Source organism: Lipotes vexillifer, unplaced genomic scaffold (assembly GCF_000442215.2).
Source record: "Lipotes vexillifer unplaced genomic scaffold, Lipotes_vexillifer_v1.1 scaffold948, whole genome shotgun sequence".
Taxonomy (NCBI): Eukaryota; Metazoa; Chordata; class Mammalia; order Artiodactyla; family Lipotidae; genus Lipotes; species Lipotes vexillifer.
This window is the reverse complement of record NW_006793764.1, coordinates 1,846,222-1,867,082: the sequence shown is the minus strand read 5'-3', so window position 1 is coordinate 1,867,082 and position 20,861 is coordinate 1,846,222. Positions and strand designations below refer to the sequence as shown.

Genomic DNA, 20,861 nt, shown 5'->3' with positions numbered 1-20,861 from the left:
ACAAAAAAAAAAAAAAAAAAAAAAAAAAGGCATGGTGTCTGACACTCTTAGGAGATTCTGCCACGGCAGAGGAATTTTGCCTTTGGCACTAAGAGGCTCATTCTAAGGTTGAAAGTCAGTATCTCCCACTTGGCCACAAGAGGAAAGGATAGATTGTCTGAAAGGCCTTTGTGTACCTCCTGGGTTTATTTGCATGTTACTGTGTGGATTAGGGAATGTAGACAAACAAAACTACCCTCTCCCAAAAAAGAGCATCTTACCTGAGACCTTAGAAAGACAAGCCAATCTGCCTACCCTCCCCACAACACACACACACACACACAATTCTGGCCACTTCAGAGTGGTTCTTGCTTTTTCCTCAGCAAAGGGAAGTTCTTAAAAATTACCTGGCTTGTTCTCTCAACTGAGGAAGGATCCCAAGGAATGCTTATTGAGCCCAGCATCCTTGGAAGCAATCATGCTCGGAATCTTAGAACCATCCATGTTTTCTTCCTCCAAATGCAAAGTGTCCTGTGACTAAATTATTTCTAAAATCCTTGTGCTCATAAAATGAGGAAAAAATGGGCAGGGAAATTACAGAAGCAAGCTTGGCACAAGAGATGAGCCGGCTGCAGGGTGAGGTGCGTGGAGCTTCCTGTAGCAGTGCCTGACTGGAGGGCAAACAGAGAACAGAGGTGTCTTCAAGATTTAAAGATGCAGTTCAGAGCATGGCAGGTGACTTGCAGACCATTTCTAGGATTTTGCCTGGACCTTTCAAGAAAGTTTCACTTGAAGACCTGTGATTTGTTTGTTCCCAAAGCAGGGAATCACATTAGCATGCATTATCCTAAGCTTCCTTGTTGATTAGAATTTTCCAGATCAGTGACTTGGGATCAAAACTTCTGAGCACTTGGTCTTTGAGCCTTTTAAGTCTCAATGGTTTCTTTACGTATGCACTGAACTTTATAGCCATGATGTAGCTGACAGTGGGAAAACAGTGTAAGTATTCTATTATTAGAGGTAATATAGTGCATCTGTTACATATGAAACCTTTCGATTGATAAACTAATAAGGATATAGTATATTTTTTTAAAAAGATACAACTGAATTCAAATTACAGCCTATTTATTACTATATATGACCGTTGGAAAGTTCCTCAGCCTTTTAATGCCTTCCCTTCCGTTCCTCGGTTGTAAAAATGTGATAACAATGCCTATATCTTAGGGTTGTGATAAAGATGAAATGAGAGAACTTCTATAAAAGCATTTTGGCAGCAACTGTTTCTATCCTCTCCTCTCCTTGTCTTGTAACCATGACCCTATGCACATTTAGGGGAAATGAGAACGTATGCTGAAATTAATCCTGATAAAGTTATCAGGTCTTGAATAATTGCCACATGCTCTTCATTTCACCATTTGTTTAAAAACTCCACTGACTTAAAAACAATAGTGAATTATTATTTTTAAAAATTGAGTTCTGTTTTTATAAGCTTGGCAGGTGAAAATACTGTTGACACTAGTTTTTATGAAAAATTGAAAGTCAAAATACTATAATGTTGACAGGTCTAATAAAATTACAAGTTTTTAATGGATCAGTCTTACGTGTTTTAACACACTTTTCTCAAAACTGCTTAAACAAATATTAATACTTTCTGTGTGTATGATTCATAATGGTCTTAAAACGAGCCTTTTAAATGGTGGGTCCTTATTTTGTTTGCATACATCTAGACCTATGTATAAATATAGATACATCTATATTACATGGATACAATAAATTAACATTCCTTTCAGACATTCAAAATTTAATAAATTATTGCTGAATTTGTGATAATAGCTTGTTATTCTATAATGTACTGTTTAATTCTGTAATTATAGGTTCCTTTCTATTTGGTCATTATTTGAAATATACGAATGAAGTAAAAATATCATAGAAAAGTGTTACGAAAGCTTTGAGATTTTTTTTGTTTGAAAAATTAACTTCTAGCCTAATCTTGTGCTGGACATGTTCTCTCTTTTATTAGACTGCCTACTTTTTCCTATAGATGCTAAACAGGAATAAATAGATGATAAATAGATGCTATTTTCCTATAGCAGATAAATAATGCTAAATTTCAGGTTTAAAATTACTGTGCTGACTTTAGTAACTAAGTATCAGTCACACATGGGGCAGTGGGTAGGGAACATAGGGTAATACCATCTTTGGCTTGTTGGCAAGAAAGATTTTTTTAAGACTTTATTTTTTAGAGCAGTTTTGGGTTTATAGCAAAACTGAGAGGAAGGTACAGAGGTTTCCCATACACCCCCTGCCTGCACACATGCACAGCCTCCCCATTATCAGCATCCCCCGCCAGAGGGGTGCATTTGTTACAATAGATAAACCTACATTGAGACATCATAATCACCCAAAATTCATAATTTACATTAGGTTTCACTCTTGGTGTTGTACATTCTAAGGGTTTGGACAAATGTATAATGATATGTATCCAGCATTGTAGTATCATACAAATTAGTTTCTCTGCCCTAAAATTCTTCTGTGCTCTGCCTATTCATCCCTCCCTTCCCCCAACCCCTGGCAACCACTGAACTTTTTACTGTCTCCATAGTCTCGCCTTTTCCAGAATGTCGTGTAGTTGGAATCACACAGTATGCAGCCTTTTCAGATGGGCTTCTTTCACTTATTAATATGCGTTTAAGTTTCCTCCTCGCCTTTTCATGGCTTAAGAGCTCATTTCTTTTTATCACATTGTCTGGATGTGCCACAGTTTATTCATCCATTCACCTACTGAAGGACATCTTGGTTGTTTCCAAGTTGTGGCAGTTATGAATAAAGCTGCTGTAAGCATCCATGTGCAGATTTTTGTGTGGACATAAGTTTTCAAGTCCTTTGGGTAAATACCAAGGAACATGATTGCTGAATCATATGGTAAGACCAATAGTATTTTAATTGCAGCTGCAGATGCCCGCAGTGGAAAAAATCGTACCAATGGCTCAGATGAAGAGCAAGAAGGGACCAGTGCAATTAACCAGAATGTGGCACTAGCCATAGCTGGGAATTTTACTTTGAAGACAAGTGGAACAATGCTGTCTTCCCTGGTATGTTGGTGCACAATTTCTCCCGTTTATTTTTCATTTTGTGTCTTTTCCCATTCTTTAATGGGCTTGTTCCTAAATTCACCCACCAGAACCCAGCATAGAGCAGGCAGTGAGATTTCTGCCTCATTGCTTCACGCTAGAAGTAATCATTGTGAAGCTAGCAGTTGAAAAGGGAAATGGCACAGTTGAGGCAGCACACAGTCAGGCAGGGTTCTGGCGACAGCAAGAGACTCACAGGTCAAATTCAGGCAGTTTCAATGGTGCTAAGTTCAAGGCTCAGAAAACCAAGAAAGGTGAACTTGGAAAACCTGAGATATTGCAAAGGAGATCAAACCAAGGCTCCCTCAGGTGGGAGGCTGGCACTGTGTTTATTCTATGCATATATTATTCATTCTGTGTCTGCCTTAAAAAAAAGATTGAAGGAGGCCGGTCACTTGGTAGGGTGTGTCTTAAGCTTCTTCAGCTTTTCTAGGTCCCCAGAGAGCCTAAACAGAGTTGTTTTGCTCTGTCCTTTTGCACAGACGCTATGGGCTTGAAGATGGGCTCGTGCAGGAATACAACCTCTGATTCACTTGAGGTGGGATCTACCTCTGTTCCCTGCTGAGCTCTGACGATCCTTTTGTCAAGACAGCGCTGCATCCTCCAGCTTAATTTAACTTTGCATTTCAGTGTAGCGTTCATATCTGCAGAGAACTCAGCTCAGTTCTTTCCTGGGAAGGCAGCCTCTCAACCTAATTCTGCTTTGCTGGGTGACTTTCTTCTCTTCCCTCCAGCACTCCCCCATTCCCCACACACCCCCATGAGAGTTGAAGGACAGGAGTTAAAAAAAGAGAAAAGAAACACTGGAGGGTTGACATCAGTCATCCTACGGTTGAATAAATATGGTGTGTTTTATGACCTCCTCCACCTTCCTACCTTCTAAGTTAGCTGCCTGAGGTGGTGTGTGCCTTTTACATTGTTGTCTCCAACAGAGAAACTCAAAAGCCCAAGAACCTTCACCTCTTAGAAGTTATTTCCTATGAAGTTATAATATTTGTGTATATTCAATACATCTAAAGATTTCACTTCTTCTTGTGGCCAGACTCAGAAAAACTAAACTAATTTCATAAGGCCTATCATTCCCATCCAGACCTGCCATTCCCCTCACATATGAACTAATACCTCACTGCAGCTTCACCACTACATTCCGTTGGATGTTAGCTATGCCACGTGAATCACATATTGTCCTTTGTGTTGATTGGATGAGTGACAGAAAGTGTGCTCAGCACTCTGAAATGAACACTGCAGCCAAAGTATGAAAGCAGACAGCCTGAGCCCCTACACCTCCCCCCCAGGAGAGCATAAATTGTGGTTAAAGTCCCATTACAGAGGCCTCCACTGAATTATGCACTTGATTAATCTGCTGAGTAGTTCACGACCCTTATACTTTGGACTCTGACAAAGAAGCTAAATCTTGAACAGTTAGGGTATTTCGGGAAACCAGCCAGGGTAGTTCTCTGCTATAAGTCCAACCCTGCAGTCGCCAGCTTGAAGGAGAAATATAATGCTTGAAGATCTCACAGCTGGCAAGGCCCTGTGTATCACTGAGATTGGGTTGGGGGAGGGCATGGTCAAGGTCCAGGGCAGACCACCAGACCACACTGCTCCTGCAACAGAGGGTGCCCTGGCTGAAAGCCTGGTTAGAATACTGCCCCGGGCCAGCCCCTTTGCAAAGCCGCCCAGCTCAAAAGAACACAGCCTCCCTGGCTGGAGGAATTGCAGAGCTCCCAGAAACATCCCCGTCAAGGAAAAGTACCGTTACTGTGTCTTAGGAAATAGCATCCCTTTCAATGTGTCTGCTGCTCGGCCTCTTGCCCTACTTCAATCTCCCAATCTGCCTGCTTCCAGCCCTACAAGCAGTACAACATGCTGAATGCCGACACGACCCGAAACCTCATGATTTGCTTCCTCTGGATCATGAAAAATGCCGATCAGAGCCTCCTTAGGAAGTGGATTGCTGACCTGCCATCAATGCAACTAAACAGGATTTTAGATCTCCTTTTCATCTGTGTCTCATGTTTTGAATACAAGGTATTGCTCAAGTTCTATCCTGTCTTGTCACTGTTCCCCTCTGTTTGGGCAGTGGGGGCATCCTTAACTTTGTCTTATTTCTGTATTAAAGTCCATAGCCTATTTGTATATCCATAACCTATCTAGCTATGATAATTCCACTGGCAAAGGATCTCTTCCTTCTGCAGAGAGAACCTCAGTCCCGTTAACAGGATTTCAGCCTTTGGGGCGTGTCTGTGTAGCACATGTCCAAACTGGCTGATGTCACCATGAAGTGTTCTGTCTTTAGTATTCTCCCCATGAGCAGAGATCTAACCGAACTTAATGTCCTCCTGCTTCTGTCCGATCCAGGGAAAACAGAGTTCTGACAGAGTCAGTACCCAAGTTCTGCAGAAGTCGAGGGATGTCAAGGCCAGGCTGGAAGAGGCTTTGCTCCGTGGGGAAGGGGCCAGAGGGGAGATGATGCGGCGCTGCCGGGCTCCAGGTGTGTTGGATCGGCCCTTCCCTGCTGTCAGCAGAGCTTTGTACCCTTTGTGGGAAGGAGTGTCCTCCCCACATGATGAGTAGACACCATCACTTTCTTAAGACGTTATGGTAATAGAGACGAGCAGCTTCTGGGATTCTGTGCAAGATGTATGTGATGTTAGCCCCATTCCTCTAAGGGAAAGCTCCTTTCCTGAGATCACAAGAACCCTGGAAATGTCCTCAAATGGCATCTTCTGTTTCAAACTTGTTGGTGGTAAAAGGTCCCGTCCAAGAATGTGAGTCATAGGATGAGATTAATGGTGTCTCCCTCAAGGCTGACACTTCTCCCCGGGATATTTGAATAGTCTATGTAGATAGTTCTACTGGATAGTTCTGGTTCCAAGATAATCTTCTCAAATCATGCAGGGCACTATTAGAATGGATCCAATCCTTGCAACGGTCTCAGAGTGTGCCAGTCCTCCAGGGATCTCACCACATTAGGAATGATCTCCAAAAAGCTGAGCTCTTCTCTGTAGGATAGAGTGAAGTGTTCAGGCACCCTCAGTCTTATTCACTGTGCTCAAGAAAAACAGACTGACAGCTCCTTCTAGCAGTGGGACACCATGGTAGGGAACTTGGAAGGAGACAAGCTTTTTCAGTGGTGGTTGGACACCCTCATTCAACACAAACACTCTCCTTTTCAATAATTCAGGGAGAACCCCCAATTTCACCGGAACCCTGTGTTCATGAGAAATGTGCTTGCTGACACTCCAGAAGGGCAGGTGTTCTTCTAAGCTCTAGCCTGTCAATCAAAGAGCAGGTCAGCCCAGACTTGGTTGTGGGCTTTGTCTCCCACCAGCACCCAGCATGGATTCTAATTAGCCAGAGAAGTGATGCTGAGTCCTCTCAGTTGAGCTTGTTACGGAACTTCTGGTTATCTTGCTACTGCTAATCAAATTCCTGTCGTGCATTTCTTAACTCCTAGGGAATGACCGATTTCCAGGCCTAAATGAAAATTTGAGATGGAGGAAAGAGCAGACACATTGGCGGCAAGCTAATGAGAAGCTAGATAAGTAAGTCACTCAGCAACATTGTGCTACTTTTACCTAAAGTTCAAAACTATTTTTCCCAGGCTACTTGTATTACTGAAACAACTACATCCTTCCAAGGGTAAGAAAATGAAACATCATGATCTGTGTAAATTCAGTTCATCCAGGGACCCAGGATAATCAAAGATATAAAGAGTTATGATTTCCAGCCCTTAAATATTTATCACACTGATAAGCATTTAAAGAAAACTAATATTTAGCAATCTCAGCTAGCTTAAGAAAAGCTGCTGATGAGGCAGGACAGGGTACCCAGGACCACATCATTTCAATCCATATTTACACTCCAGAAATGTGTACAAAGATGTATATTCAGGGACATTTATGTCAGCATTACATAAAATTGTAAAAAAAACCTGGAACATTCTTAATGCTTAAGGATAGGGAAATATGTAATGAAATATTAGATTGGCATTTAAATGTTTTCAAATCATTTTAATGATATGGGAAATGCTTATGATATAATGTTAAGTGAACAAAGCAGAACAGATACTTGTTTTTAGAGTAAAATCTTAAACCTCCAGCTACACATAGTAAATACATTTTTTAAAAGACTGGAGGGAAATTTACCAAAACATTAACCATGGTTTTCTTTGGGTGTTGAGAATATGTGTAAATGATGTTTTCCTTTTTATACTTTGCTGTGTGTCCTACAATGGATGTGTATTATGATGTATTATCAGAAAACAATGCTAAAATGAAATGAAAGAAGAGAAATCCTGCTTGGATTGCAATATATGCTATATACATATTGCTATATGTGCAACAATTTGGACATATGAGTGCTAAAATGAAATTGAATAGATAGCACATAACAGCTGCTCCTCTTAGCAACAGGTAGCCTAATGAATCCTAGGGTTCACTGACAAAACATTATATGGCTAAAGACACCCACCCACACACACACACATACGACAAGGCATAAGTAGGGTATCCCCATGGTATATAAAGCACCCATCATAAGGAGGGGTGGGAGATGGGGCAGACTTGAGTAGCAATGTTGTTTTGTAAATAAATATGTTACTGTCTTGGTTGTTACCACAAGAATGAATCATTCTGGCTCACTTATGGGACTTTTGGGAGTCAAATTTATTTTAAAACATTAAGGAGGTAAATATTTTTATTGTATGTGTTACTTGCACAGCCCAGTTGTTGGTCTTATGAATAATATCCATTTGGTTTGGGTATTTTATGCTTGTTCTAAGTTCCCTGAACTGATTTATAAGATATTGGTTCTGAGAGTGCATAAGTTCTAGTTCAGGCAATGAAACCCGCCCCCCGCACCCCAAAAATTAAAGAAATATTGTATGTAGTTAGTTGCCACAGAACTGCTTGGGTGGTTAGGCCATGAGATTAAAAGAAGAGCTTAACAAAGCATGTTTGCCTGGGCTGTGTGAGTGGATGTTTGGGGAAACCTTTCCCATTTGCTGCAGAAACAACATAATACTGAGACTTTCCATGCAGGGTGCACCAAACCCCTCCAGGTCAAGTCTCAGCCCTGAGCTACAGGATGGACTGCTCATAATCAGAGCTAATGATTCTCCTCTGATCATCTTCAGGGGTGATTTTTTAAAAAGAGAAAATATAGTAAAATTGTAACTGCTAAATTAAGCTATTTGGAAAACTTTTGTAATTATAATAGTGGTGTCTTTCACCTTTTTCTTTCGGATCACTTTTCAATTATTTTGGCTCTGTTTCTTTTAGAGCAGTCATATTCAGCCTGGGCTGTACATTAAAATCACCTGGGGAGCTTTTACAATCTCCCAGTGCCCAGGTGTACCCCAGGACAGTTAGTTTGGAATCTCCAGCAGCAGGATTCAGAAATCAGTATGTGGTGAAACTCCCTAGGTGTTTCTTGTGTAGTCAAATTTGAGAACCATCGTTTTAAAAAAATGGCTTTTTAAAAATCAAATTAGTAGTGGTGATGGTTGCACAACAAATATGAATGTACTTAACTGTACACTTAAAAATGGTTAAGGTGGTAAATTTTGTGTTATGTATATTTTACCACAATTAAAAAATTTGGGGAAAAAAAAATCCAGATTAGGTCACTCTAGATCTGCACTGTCCAGTACAATAGCCAAGGTAGTACTATAAGTGAAAAATACATGCCCGATTTTGAACTTAGCACAAATAAAAGAATGTAAAATATCTCATTAGTAAGTTTTATTGTGATTACACATTGACTATTTTTTGATATATTGGGTTAAATAAAATATATTAACATTAATTTCACCTGTTTCTTTTGGCTCTTTCTGGTGTGGCTACTACGAAATAGAAAATGACACATGTGGCCCACATTATGTTTCTTTTGGATAGCTTTGCTCTAAATCTAAACGTCCAGTAAATTAATAAAAAGTAGCTTTTAAATCTCACTTATTTTACACAAATATTATCATTTGGAGAATGAGGACAAAATGTAGAGCAGCTTGGGACCACAGAGCCTATCCTAAGTGTGAAAACATTTTTAAAAAATTTTTTAACATCTTTATTGGAGTATAATTGCTTTACAATGGTGTGTTAGTTTCTGCTTTATAACAAAGTGAATCAGCTATATGTATACATATATCCCCATATCCCCTCCCTCTTGCGTCTCCATCGCACCCTCTCTATCCCACCCCTCTAGGTGGTCACAAAGCACCAAGTTGATCTCCCTGTGCTATGCGGCTGCTTCCCACTAGCTATCGGTTTTACATTTGGTAGTGTATATATGTCCGTGCCGCTCTCTCACTTTGTCCCAGCTTACCCTTCCCCCTCCCCGTGTCCTCAAGTCCATTCTCTAGTAGGTCTGCATCTTTATTCCCATCCTTCCCCTAGGGTCTTCATGACCATTTTTTTTTTTTAGATTCCATATATATGTGTTAGCATACGGTATTTGTTTTTCTCTTTCTGACTTACATCACTCTGTATGACAGACTCTAGGTCCATCCACCTCACTACAAATAACTCAATTTTGTTTCTTTTTATGGCTGAGTGATATCCCATTGTATATATGTGCCACATCTTCTTTATCCATTCATCTGTTGATGGACACCTAGGTTGCTTCCATGTCCTGGCTATTGTAAATAGAGCTGCAGTGAACATTGTGAACATGACTCTTTTTGAATTATGGTTTTCTCAGGGTATATGCCCAGTAGTGGGATTGCTGGGTTGTATGGTAGTTCTACTTTTCGTCTTTTAAGGAACCTCCATACTGTTTTCCATAGTGAAAACATTTAAAACGCAGGGAAGGGACTTCCCTGGTGGTGCAGCAGATAAGAATCCGCTTGCCGATGCAGGGGACACGAATTCGATCCCTGGTCTGGGAAGATCCCATGTGCCAAGGAGCAGCTAAGCCCACGCACCACAACTACTGAGCCTGCGCTCTACAGCCCGTGAGCCACAACTACTGAGCCCACACGCCACAACTACTGAAGCCCGCACGCCTAGAGCCCATGCTCCGCAACAAGAGAAGCCACCACAATGAGAAGCCCGTGCACTGCAATGAAGAGTTGCCCCCGCTCGCCACAACTAGAGAAAGCCCACACAGAGCAGCGAAGATCCAACACAACCAAAAGTAAAAATTAAAATTAAATTAAAATAAAATAAATAAATAAAATTATGCAGGGAAATATTTATTCTGAGCCCTTGATGGCATGTAAGCCATAGCAATGCCCCCATCATTGGGTGAAGGGGACTCAAGCACAGCTAAGTGATTATCCCGGACCAAGAGTTTTGAGCTCATATCAGGATGCCCCAACCCCTATGGCAACACGTTGGCCACTGGGACATCTTGGGAAAGTTAATTCTTCACACTTTCCTTTCCTGGCCACTATATTTAGGAGATACAAAATGTCTCTTTCCAGCTTCACTTGGATTTTATGAGAATGGATAAATTAATGCATAAAATGTTCTGATTCTTTAAAAAGGAACCTAATAGAGAAGCAGCACCAGATAATTTCCCATTCCCTCGTGGGTAATAATCACTGACGTCCAGCAGGATGTTAGATGGCCTGCCCCACAAGAATGCAACCTTGCTTCCCATTGGAAAAGGACAAAAGGCCCATACTTGACTGTGCAACCCCAAGGCAGTCTTTGGAAAGTCAAGACACTGACTCTTCCCTGACCCAGTTCTGAAACATCATCCTTTCCTAATCAAGCAGCATCGCGATTAGCCAAATTCACATCACACCCAGTCTCACCTCCTCTAGCTTGTTGCCGAGGCTTCTTGGCTCAGATCAGGAGATGGTTCTCATGGGTGAAACGCAAGAATGACCCTGAAGGTTTGTGGGGTTTTTTGCGGTACGCAGGCCTCTCACTGTTGTGGCCTCTCCCGTTGCGGAGCACAGGCTCCGGATGCGCAGGCTCAGCGGCCATGGCTCACAGGCCCAGCCGCTCTGCAGCATGTGGGATCTTCCCAGAGTGGGGCATGAACCCGTGCCCCCTGCATCAGCAGGCAGACTCTCAACCACTGCGCCTCCAGGGAAGCCCGACCCTGAAGCTTTAAGCACCAATCTGCTTGGCTGACCTAATTGCTAGTAATAACCAATAATTGCTTTTTTACCCTTTTTGTTATTTTTATAATTATCATTATTCATAATAGGGGGGATGGGGATGGCCTGGAGACTTTACCTAGAAAGCCTTTTTAACCAGACACCAATTACAGAAGGCACCTGTATTCCTTAGTTACCAGTAACCGGCTGCTTTGTTTTCACTTCAAGATTGACTCTTCAGAAGATTTCTTTACACTTGGAATATAGATTACCATCATTGGGAAATGGCCAGATTTGATAGGCACTTTAATTTGACCTCTTTTTGTTTCTTAGAACAAAAGCAGAGTTAGATCAAGAAGCCTTGATCAGTGGCAATCTAGCTACCGAAGCAAATTTAATCATCCTGGATATGCAGGAAAACATTATCCAGGTGAGGACAACAAACAACTGATCTATTCAACGTGAATATGTTTACTAGAATTTAATAAGGAATTCTTTATAGAAAATTGTGAAAGAAATAAACGTGATATGAAATGCTTTTTGTTTAAATGAAGTTGGGAAGTTTACCATTTACAATAGTGTGCACCTTACAAATTCCAGAGATACTTACCGAACATCCTTCTGGATTCATTGACTTGAAGCTTGCTTGGAAAGAGTTAGGTGCTTGACAGACTGACTCTCGTAGTTAAATCTGCCTGCGCATGTGCAAAGTTTATAATGTGGGTGGTGGGCTTACAGTTCAGTGTCTAGAATAGGGGTGGTAGGGGTTTTTTTTGATAGGTCAACTCCATTTGAATTATAGTTGATGTCTGTATGGGAGCTAAGATTATGACTGGGCTAGGTAAAAGGAGTGCTAAGTGTGATTAATGTCTGTTTTGGACACAAATTAGTGAAGAAAAATCATTTGTACCATGAATTTGCCATCCCTGCTGTAGAAAAGTGTTATATCAATGTGAATTTTATAGTAATACAATTCACCATACTAATTTCATTTTCTAAGTGAATGCTTCCAGAAATTCTCAAGACATCTAGGTAATAATGGGTTTTCAGTTAACCTGAAAAATGAGTCCTTACATGTTTCCAATGAAAAATCATTTATTAGAGGGCTAGAAGAAGAAATATTGTCGAAACATAGTTGAACTTAGTAATCCAACTTTTAAGTTATCTTTTAAAAAGTGATTATTGTACAAAAATAAAGACCAAAAGTATATGGTACCTTTGATAAATACTTGGTATCAAATACTTGGCATCGGGCTTCCCTGGTGGCGCAGTGGTTGAGAGTCCGCCTGCCGATGCAGGGGACACGGGTTCGTGCCCCAGTCCGGGAGGATCCCACATGCCACGGAGCATCTGGGCCCGTGAGCCATGGCCGCTGAGCCTGCGCGTCTGGAGCCTGTGCTCCGCAATGCGAGGGGCCACAACAGTGAGAGGCCCGCGTACCACAAAAAAAAAAAAAAAAAAAAAACTTGGAATGCTTTTATCTGTAGAATTTTCTCTGGGCAGTTGACATTCTCCCAGAAAAGATTTTCTAATTTCAAATATAGGCAGAACATACCTGGCCACTGGGGCTCTGAGACCTCAGTGGGAGGAGGGGGCTGGGGTCATCAACTCAACTTAAAATGTAAACCCATTCATCCTGTTTCATGCCACCATCTCTCTCTGTTCTGTGGTGTTCCTGAGTTTGGAACATCTCTCATTCAGTTTTTACAGAGGATAGACTTCCTGTGTCCTGTGGGGGTGGAGAAGGGATTGTTCTCTGGTAGTGTGGAGGGGGTGGGGATGTCATTCATTTTATCCAGCCTCTCAAATTTCCTGGTCCTGACAGCCTGTTTCTCCAGTCTGTCCATAACTGGGATCAATCTATCTATTGTAGATCCCATTATTTCTACAGGTTTTCCCCCAAAAACCTCTGCTGTTGTTACGTATTTATTAGCTTGTTTACTGTTTTTCCAACTACAGCTAAACTTTATCTTTGAATTCTTTTGTCTATTTCTGTTTCCCAAAGAATATTTCCAATAAGTTGAATTACTGGATCAAAGAGTAAGAGTATTTAAAGTATTTGAAGCTTTTCAAAAGCTTTACCATGGCCGCTGAGCCTGCGCGTCCGGAGCCTGTGCTCCGCAACGGGAGAGGCCACAACAGTGAGAGGCCCCCGAACCAAAAAAAAAAAAAAAAAAAAAAATACTTGGCATCATGTTGATTATATCTTTATACAATACTGCTTTGAGTGCTATATTCTTAACCCCAGTCCTCAAAATGTATTTACAGTTTTCAAAGGAAGCTGAAACTTATTTATCATTGATTTTGGGGGCATTAGTCCTGCTGCAGCTGATAAATAAGCTTCTATTTAGAAACGTCACTGCCACAAGCAGCCCCTAGTGTAATGGGAAGCCCACAATTGTGGTTTGAAAGCCCACAAGAAAAGCTGTGCCTTGTATACAAGGAAAGAACATTCCAAAAGCTGTTGCCCAGGATTGGGGGAAGGTGTACCTTATAACTTGGTTTAGCAGCCCAGAATTAGGCATAAATCCCAAATCAGTTGGAAATAGGTCTTCAGCTCGCCTGGTAGTGGACGATATACGGGGTGCTTTCCCAAACCCTTAAGATCATAGACGGAGAGAGATGAAACATCAGCATCCCGGAGCCAAGCCTGCGCCACTCTCTACCTCCTCATGAGGTTCAGCTTTGGAGCCACCGGCGTAAGCGCCCAGGGCGACCCAGAATCAGCAGAGAGAGTCAATGCGAAGCCCTGGGGGAGGAAAAGTGTGCTAATTGCCAAGAGCACCCACCTGTGTCTTCCCCCTCAGTTCATGGGCACAGCACAGGGAATCATCGATGCTGTTCTGTTCCCCCAGGCAAGCTCAGCTCTGGACTGTAAAGACAGCCTGCTGGGAGGCGTGCTAAGGGTCCTGGTGAATTCTCTGAGCTGTGATCAGAGCACCACCTACCTGACTCACTGCTTCGCGACACTCCGTGCTCTCATTGCCAAGGTAAACATGGGACACTTGCTTTCTTACTCTTAAAAAAGAGTTAAGATTCCCATCAATCTAGCTTCACGTTTCTTGCTTCAGGTGCACCAAAACCCACAGACCACTGTGTTAAGTGACACTGCGGTAAAGGTCTTAAGTCTCATTAGGAAGGAAGCAGGTACACAGATTCTACAGGACTCACCATGAAGAGGAAAAACAGTGCCTCTCACACTAGAAATGTGGGCCCAACTATAGAAATTTGAAATGGCCACTCACTGAAGACACGAGAGTGGAAATCAGTTGAGCAACTTTGTTTTTCACCCTTTTTCTTTAGTACCTTATCTGAGTGAGATTCAATTCCTATACATGACTCCCATTCGTAAATCTTACAAAATGTCATGTCATAAAATGCAGAAGGTTTAGAAATACATTTCTCATAGCCTGAAGAATATAGATTTTCCTGAGGTAAAACAGTCTATTGCAGATTCCTATCTCCCCCTTTATTGAAAATCTCGGTTGATGCCTTCTATCTGGGATCTTTTACATTTAGAAAGTGGAATCCCGGGACTTTCCCTGGCAGTCCAGTGGTTAAGACTCTGCGCTTCCACTGAAGGGGGTGTGTGTTCGATCCCTGGTCGGGGAACTAAGATCTGCATGTCCGTGGAGGGTGGGCCGTGGAGGGTGGGTGGGAAAGGAAAAGAAAATAAAGTGGAATCCCTCTGCTCTCACCCGTCAGGATCATTTGCTCTTTCTCAGTCACCAGTCATTTCCAGGGAACCCAGTAAACTCAGGCTAACTCCTTCAGAGTTGGGACTCCAGCAGGGAAGGCAGCCTGGCTAACCGTGCGGCTAATCACGCAGCCCTGATCTTAGCTGAGCAGTTCATAATGAGATCTTAAGTCGACTCCGTTGCTTCACTTCATCTTCTGATTCAAGTAACTCGTCATCTGTATGGAGCAGCGCATTAATTCTTGTGGGCTTTTTGCTTGTCCAAGCAGCCATTTCCATATTTCAACAGGCATCCAGTCCAGAAAGCGTACGATCGTGCCAAGTGACGTCTTATGGCCCCTGTGTCTCTCCTAGTTCGGCGACTTGCTGTTTGAGGAGGAAGTGGATCAGTGCGCGGACCTGTGTCAGCGAGTGCTGCATCACTGCGGCAGCAGCATGGACGTCGCCCGGAGCCAAGCCTGCGCCACTCTCTACCTCCTCATGAGGTTCAGCTTTGGAGCCACCGGCGTAAGCGCCCAGGGCGACCCAGAATCAGCAGAGAGAGTCAATGCAAAGCCCTGGGGGAGGAAAAGTGTGCACTATTGCAGTTGACTTCTGCCACGTAGGAAGGAAACAGTTGGGCATGTAGATGGATAGCAGCTTTAGTTTGACTTTGCTTCTAGAAGTAAATTATTAAGATTGATGAATGCAGTGGTTTCCATCCGTGTGTTTCAATAAGAAATGAACAAATATGTGTAGATTCAAGGTTGTCATCTGTGGGGGAAAAAAATACAACAGAATTAGGACTTCAGAAGAGTTTGCCCTGTTTCTGAAATCTGATTGTTACCAGAATGAACTGTGGAAGAGAATTTGCAATGATAGCTATCATCCACACCTGAGTGTTAATTGAAGCTTAGCAGCCTTTGGAATTCAGCTTTATTACAGCACAGTCTTAGTTTGTCTAGATTTTAGTATGTTCTTTTGGAATTTACATTTGTAGTCACATTAATGAGCATGCTCAACTGATATGAAACGATAACTTGGCCCATGGAAGAAAGGCAGGGCCCTCAGAATGTATTAGGTATAACTATTTAAAAGCCTTCAGGACATTCCTCAGAGGCCAGAGGCCCTTGGAATAGCCATAGTTTTCCATGGGCCTAGAAGGAAAGGAGAAACAAAGTTGCTGCCTACCCAGAATCCAGAAATCTCAGAAATCTTGCCCACATAAATCCTGTTCCTCTTTACAGTTTAAATAAAGTTCCAAGAAGAGGAATCTTGACACAAAGGGAGACATCCTGTGACCCAACTCTGTAGGAACCTTCCAGCCTTGCTGCACGGAGCTGGCCAGGTCCTCAATGAAAACTTAAAGGGAACTGACAGATTTATGTCAGGGCAATAGCCACTTAAACCAGTTAAACAACAGTATGAGTCTTGAGCGAAGTATAGCTCATATTTCACTGGGAAAAAAAGGAAATGATTGAGACTGGGTTAAAGAAACACCGGAGAGTTATTGGTATCTGGCTCTACTGCCTTCAATTATCTACTAGCTGAGTGCCTCTTATTTGTTCCATCATTATTTTTTCCTGACTCAGAACTTTGCAAGAGTAAAGATGCAAGTCACCATGTCTCTGGCATCTTTGGTGGGAAAAGCACCAGACTTTAATGAGGAGTACCTGAGAAGATCCTTGAGGACAATTTTGGCCTATGCGGAAGAGGACACAGATATGCAGACCACTCCTTTCCCCATGCAGGTAGACTGAGGAGCGTGCCTTGTCTGTGATCAGCCAGCTATAAACTCGTGTGTGTGTATACATACATATATATGTGCATATGTATATATCGGTAATATATAATTCCATATAATATATTATATAACATATATAGTTATGGATTATATAATTTTTGTGAAATATATATATTATAATTATGTCATATGATACAGATAATTATATAACGTATTATGATATATATTAGATGGAATCTAAGCTGAGGTCCTAAGCTGCCTCCTACTTGGTATAAAAAGCTCTGATGTTCTAGAGTACAGTTGAGGGCTTTCAGGTTGCAGATAACTGAAACTAGTTCAAACTAATTTAACCAAGAAGGTGCTGGAGAGGAAAGATAATATAATGATTCAGGACTAATTCATGGATCCCAAGGGCCAACTCACATCTGGGCCTCGGAAGTGCCTGGACCTGCAAAGGTGAGATCAAAGAGGATCCAGTCTAGACTCCCCTCACCTGTGCTCTCTCCTGTCTTAGCGAAGCCTGTCCATGGCTGCCCCTTGGACTTTCAGTGCATCCTAACTTGTAACCATGGACTACGAAGCTGAGACTGTTTGGGGTGTACACTTTTTTTTGCAGGTGGAAGAACTTCTCTGCAATCTGAATAGCATCTTATATGACACAGTGAAAATGAGGGAATTTCAGGAAGATCCTGAGATGCTTATGGATCTCATGTACAGGTAAACTTTTCTGGTAAAATCAAAAGGGTGTCACTTGAGGATCTAGGCTTTGTCACTATGAAGTTCTTATTAATATAATGATCACAGGAAATGTGGGTACACTGTTTTGGCTGACATCCAAAACTGTATTTAGAAATTGGTAGAAAATCACCATTCAGAGGGTGTTGATTCATGTACACGTTTTCAGAAAGATCTCCCTAATTTAAAGGGAGGTACTTATTTTTTGAAATTATTTTCTACTTACCATAGAATGAGAGAAAAGAACTATCACCTGTTACATGAATTATTTCTGAAATGTTTTTTCACTTATATTCAGACATACATGTAAGTTTTATTTAGAAATCATATTTTACTCTGTCATTTAAAATTTTGTCTTATAGTCCTTGTTTTAGGAGAAACTACTTACAAAGGCAAAATTGTTCTGATGCGATGTCATAAGCAGGATAGTACTTTTTTTTTTTTTTTGGCTGCATTGGGTCCTCGTTGCTGCACGCGGGCTTTCTCTAGTTGTGACAAGCGGGGGCTACTCTTCATTGCGGTGCACAGGCTTCTCATCACAGTGGCTTCTCTTCTTGCGGAGCACGGCCTCTAGGCACGCGGGTTTCAGTAGTTGTGGCACGCGGGCTCTAGAGCACAGGCTCAGTAGTTGCGGCGCACGGGCTTAGTTGCTCCGTGACATGTGGGATCTTTCCGGACCAGGGCTCGAACCCGTGTCCCCTGCATTGGCAGGTGGATCCTTAACCACTGTGCCACCAGGGAAGCCCAAGGATAGTACTTTTGTCTTCTGTTATTTTTTTGCGAGAAAAGAAGAAAATTGCTAGAGCTCCATTCAAATAGGCATCATTTTATCAGGGGTTTTTCCCCCCATAAATCTTTAACTAAATCATAGCATTCTTGGCATCCTGCACACCCCAAACATGGAATGAAAAAAGCTGGACTCATAGATGTTTGCCTCTTCTCTCATTCTCTGAACATGTAGGCAAAACTCTTAATGGGAAAAAAACTGGCCATGCACAATAGAAAAACACTGTCACTAACCGCTGTCCTTGAAACTTTCTCAACCCATCTTTAGAATTGCCAAGAGTTACCAGACATCTCCTGACCTGCGGCTGACCTGGCTCCAGAACATGGCAGAGAAGCACACCAAGGGGAAGTGCTACACAGAGGCTGCCATGTGCCTGGTGCACGCAGCTGCCTTAGTGGCTGAATATCTGAGCATGTTGGAGGACCACAGCTACCTGCCCGTGGGCAGCGTCAGCTTTCAGGTGGGGGGGGCAAGTTTAGCTTTTCCTTTAGCGCAGTGGTTCTCAACTGGGGGCATTTGACAGTCTCTGAAGACATTTTAGGTTGTTACAACTGAGGGTGGGAAGGTGGGTGCTACTGACAGTTAATAGGTATAAACCAGGTATGCTGCTGAACACCCTACAATGCATAGGATAGCTCCCACCACAAAGAATTATCTGGCCCCAAACATCAATAATGCCAAGGTTGAAAAACCCTGCTTTAGTGTATTAAATTTGCCTCTTCTAATTGCTTTACCATCTTGGGTTTTTAAAAAAAATTTTTTTTTAATTTATTTATTTGTTTTTATTTTTGGCTGTGTTGGGTCTTCGTTGCTGCGCACCGGCTTTCTCCAGTTGTGGTGAGTGGAGGCTACTCTTCGTTGCGGTGCACGGGCTTCTCATTGCAGTGGCTTCTCTTGTTGTGGAGCACGGGCTCTAGGCACGCGGGCTTCAGTAGTTTTGGCGCGTGGGCTCAGTAGTTGTGGCGCACGGGCTTAGTTGCTCTGCGGCACGTGGAATCCTCCCGGACCAGGGCTCGAACCTGTGTCCTCTGCATTGGCAGGTGGATTCCCAACCACTGCGCCATCAGGGAAGCCCCCCAAAAATTATTGTTTACAATAAATGTAGAGTCAATAGGCACTTTAGACATTCCCAAACACTTTCACGTCCATGATTTCATTTGGCCTTCCCCATAAACCAGTGAAACAGACAGATAGAGAAGATATTATTACTCCCACTTCACAGATAAACTGAGAGAGCAACTTTTCTAAGGTTATTTAAACCCTTTCTCAAAGACTTGTAGTTGGCACAGTATACTGACAACTGTGAAAGTATTTTTTCTAAATATTGGAGAAATTATTTCCCTCAGGGCCCATTCCTTTTATTACACTCCCCAACTCTGTAATATCCTCTTCGCTAATCTAAAATCAAGGAAGAACCAGATTGGGACTTCCCTGGTGGCGCAGTGGTTAAGAATCCGCCTGCCAATGCAGGGCACATGGGTTCGACCCCTGGTCCGGGAAGATCATGCCACAGAGCAACTAAGCCCGTGCGCCACAACTACTGAGCCTGCATCCTCGAGCCCGCGAGCCACACCTGCTGAAGCCCGCGCCCCTAAAGCCTGTGCTCCGCAACAAGAGAAGCCACGACAATTAGAAGCACACTTCAACAAAGAGTAGCCCCCTCGCTACAACTAGAGAAAGGCTGCACACAGCAACGAAGACCCAACACAGCCAAAAACAAATAAATAAAATAAATAAATTTATTTTAAAAAAAAGAAAGAAAGAACCAAATTGACCTGGGAAGGGAAAAAAAGGGCTGAATCAATACTGTCTTAGGATGAGCTGAATATTACCCATAGTTAGCAGAGGGAAATTGTCTGCTGTGCCTGAAAGTTGGTTCAGGCTGGGATGCTCAGTGGCCACTTGGACTGTTTTGGCTGAGTAGTTTAAAACAGTCTTTAGAGGAAACAAAAAAGTTTACGAGTACTTTTAGAGGCATATTCTGTAGAAATGACAATCCCTGAAACCTGTAACAATATAGTACAGTAAGAAAGCCCTTTTCAAGCCAGACTCACAGAGTCATTTACAAGTGTTTGGATTATTCTTGTTTGAATTTTCATGACTGATTTTTATAAAAGGCTCTGTTCTCAATGTTGCTCTTCAACACAATTTAGTGATGCTGTGTGAACCAGAAAGAGAGGACAGTTCAAAGTAGCTTTCCCAGGCTTATAGAGTAAGGCACAAAACCTGTTGCTGGTAGAGCCAGGAGCTTCTGATTTCCTGAATACTTTTCACCAGGCAACCTGGGTATTGCCTCATACCGCTAATTCCTCCTTTCTTATGGTCTTCAGTAACAGTAGTAGTTATTCTATCATTTTATTCTCAGCAAACAAATTTTATTCTCAATTCAGGAATAATTTAATTCTTATCCAAAAAGCATAAAAAAATCATATCTGATTTTGAATCATGTCTGATTTTGAATCACATAAAAGTGAAGAAAGGTATAAAAATCAATTTTAGACATATTTGCTTTTTTGTAAAATTTATTTTGGCCATACGATATTAGCAAGGATAAATATTATAAATATTATAAGTGCTACTCTTTCAATTACCAGAAATCTCTGGGTTTAACACTTAATGTGGAATTATATCAACCTCTTGTCTTGTTTCATTACTATTGCTTATAAATTTCTTTTAATTTGCTTATAGTAAGTCATGCCAAGGTGAGTAGAATAGTTCTTCTAGAAACAACAGGAAAACTCCACATTGTCCCTACA

General features: G+C 41.9%; 1 protein-coding gene across 3 annotated transcripts in view; it reads left to right on the top strand.

Annotated features, from left to right (window-relative positions):
* DOCK8 (dedicator of cytokinesis 8) overlaps positions 1-20,861 on the top strand; it is a 228,872-nt gene that overhangs the window by 182,754 nt on the left and 25,257 nt on the right. For all 3 annotated transcript variants that reach the window (XM_007466761.1, XM_007466763.1, XM_007466762.1), the window contains 10 exons: positions 2,929-3,071; positions 4,959-5,141; positions 5,472-5,604; positions 6,571-6,658; positions 11,497-11,593; positions 14,019-14,153; positions 15,215-15,367; positions 16,432-16,590; positions 17,200-17,300; positions 18,373-18,565. In XM_007466761.1, coding sequence (XP_007466823.1) covers positions 2,929-3,071; positions 4,959-5,141; positions 5,472-5,604; positions 6,571-6,658; positions 11,497-11,593; positions 14,019-14,153; positions 15,215-15,367; positions 16,432-16,590; positions 17,200-17,300; positions 18,373-18,565 — 1,385 coding nt within the window. The remainder of the gene's footprint in view (positions 1-2,928; positions 3,072-4,958; positions 5,142-5,471; positions 5,605-6,570; positions 6,659-11,496; positions 11,594-14,018; positions 14,154-15,214; positions 15,368-16,431; positions 16,591-17,199; positions 17,301-18,372; positions 18,566-20,861) is intronic.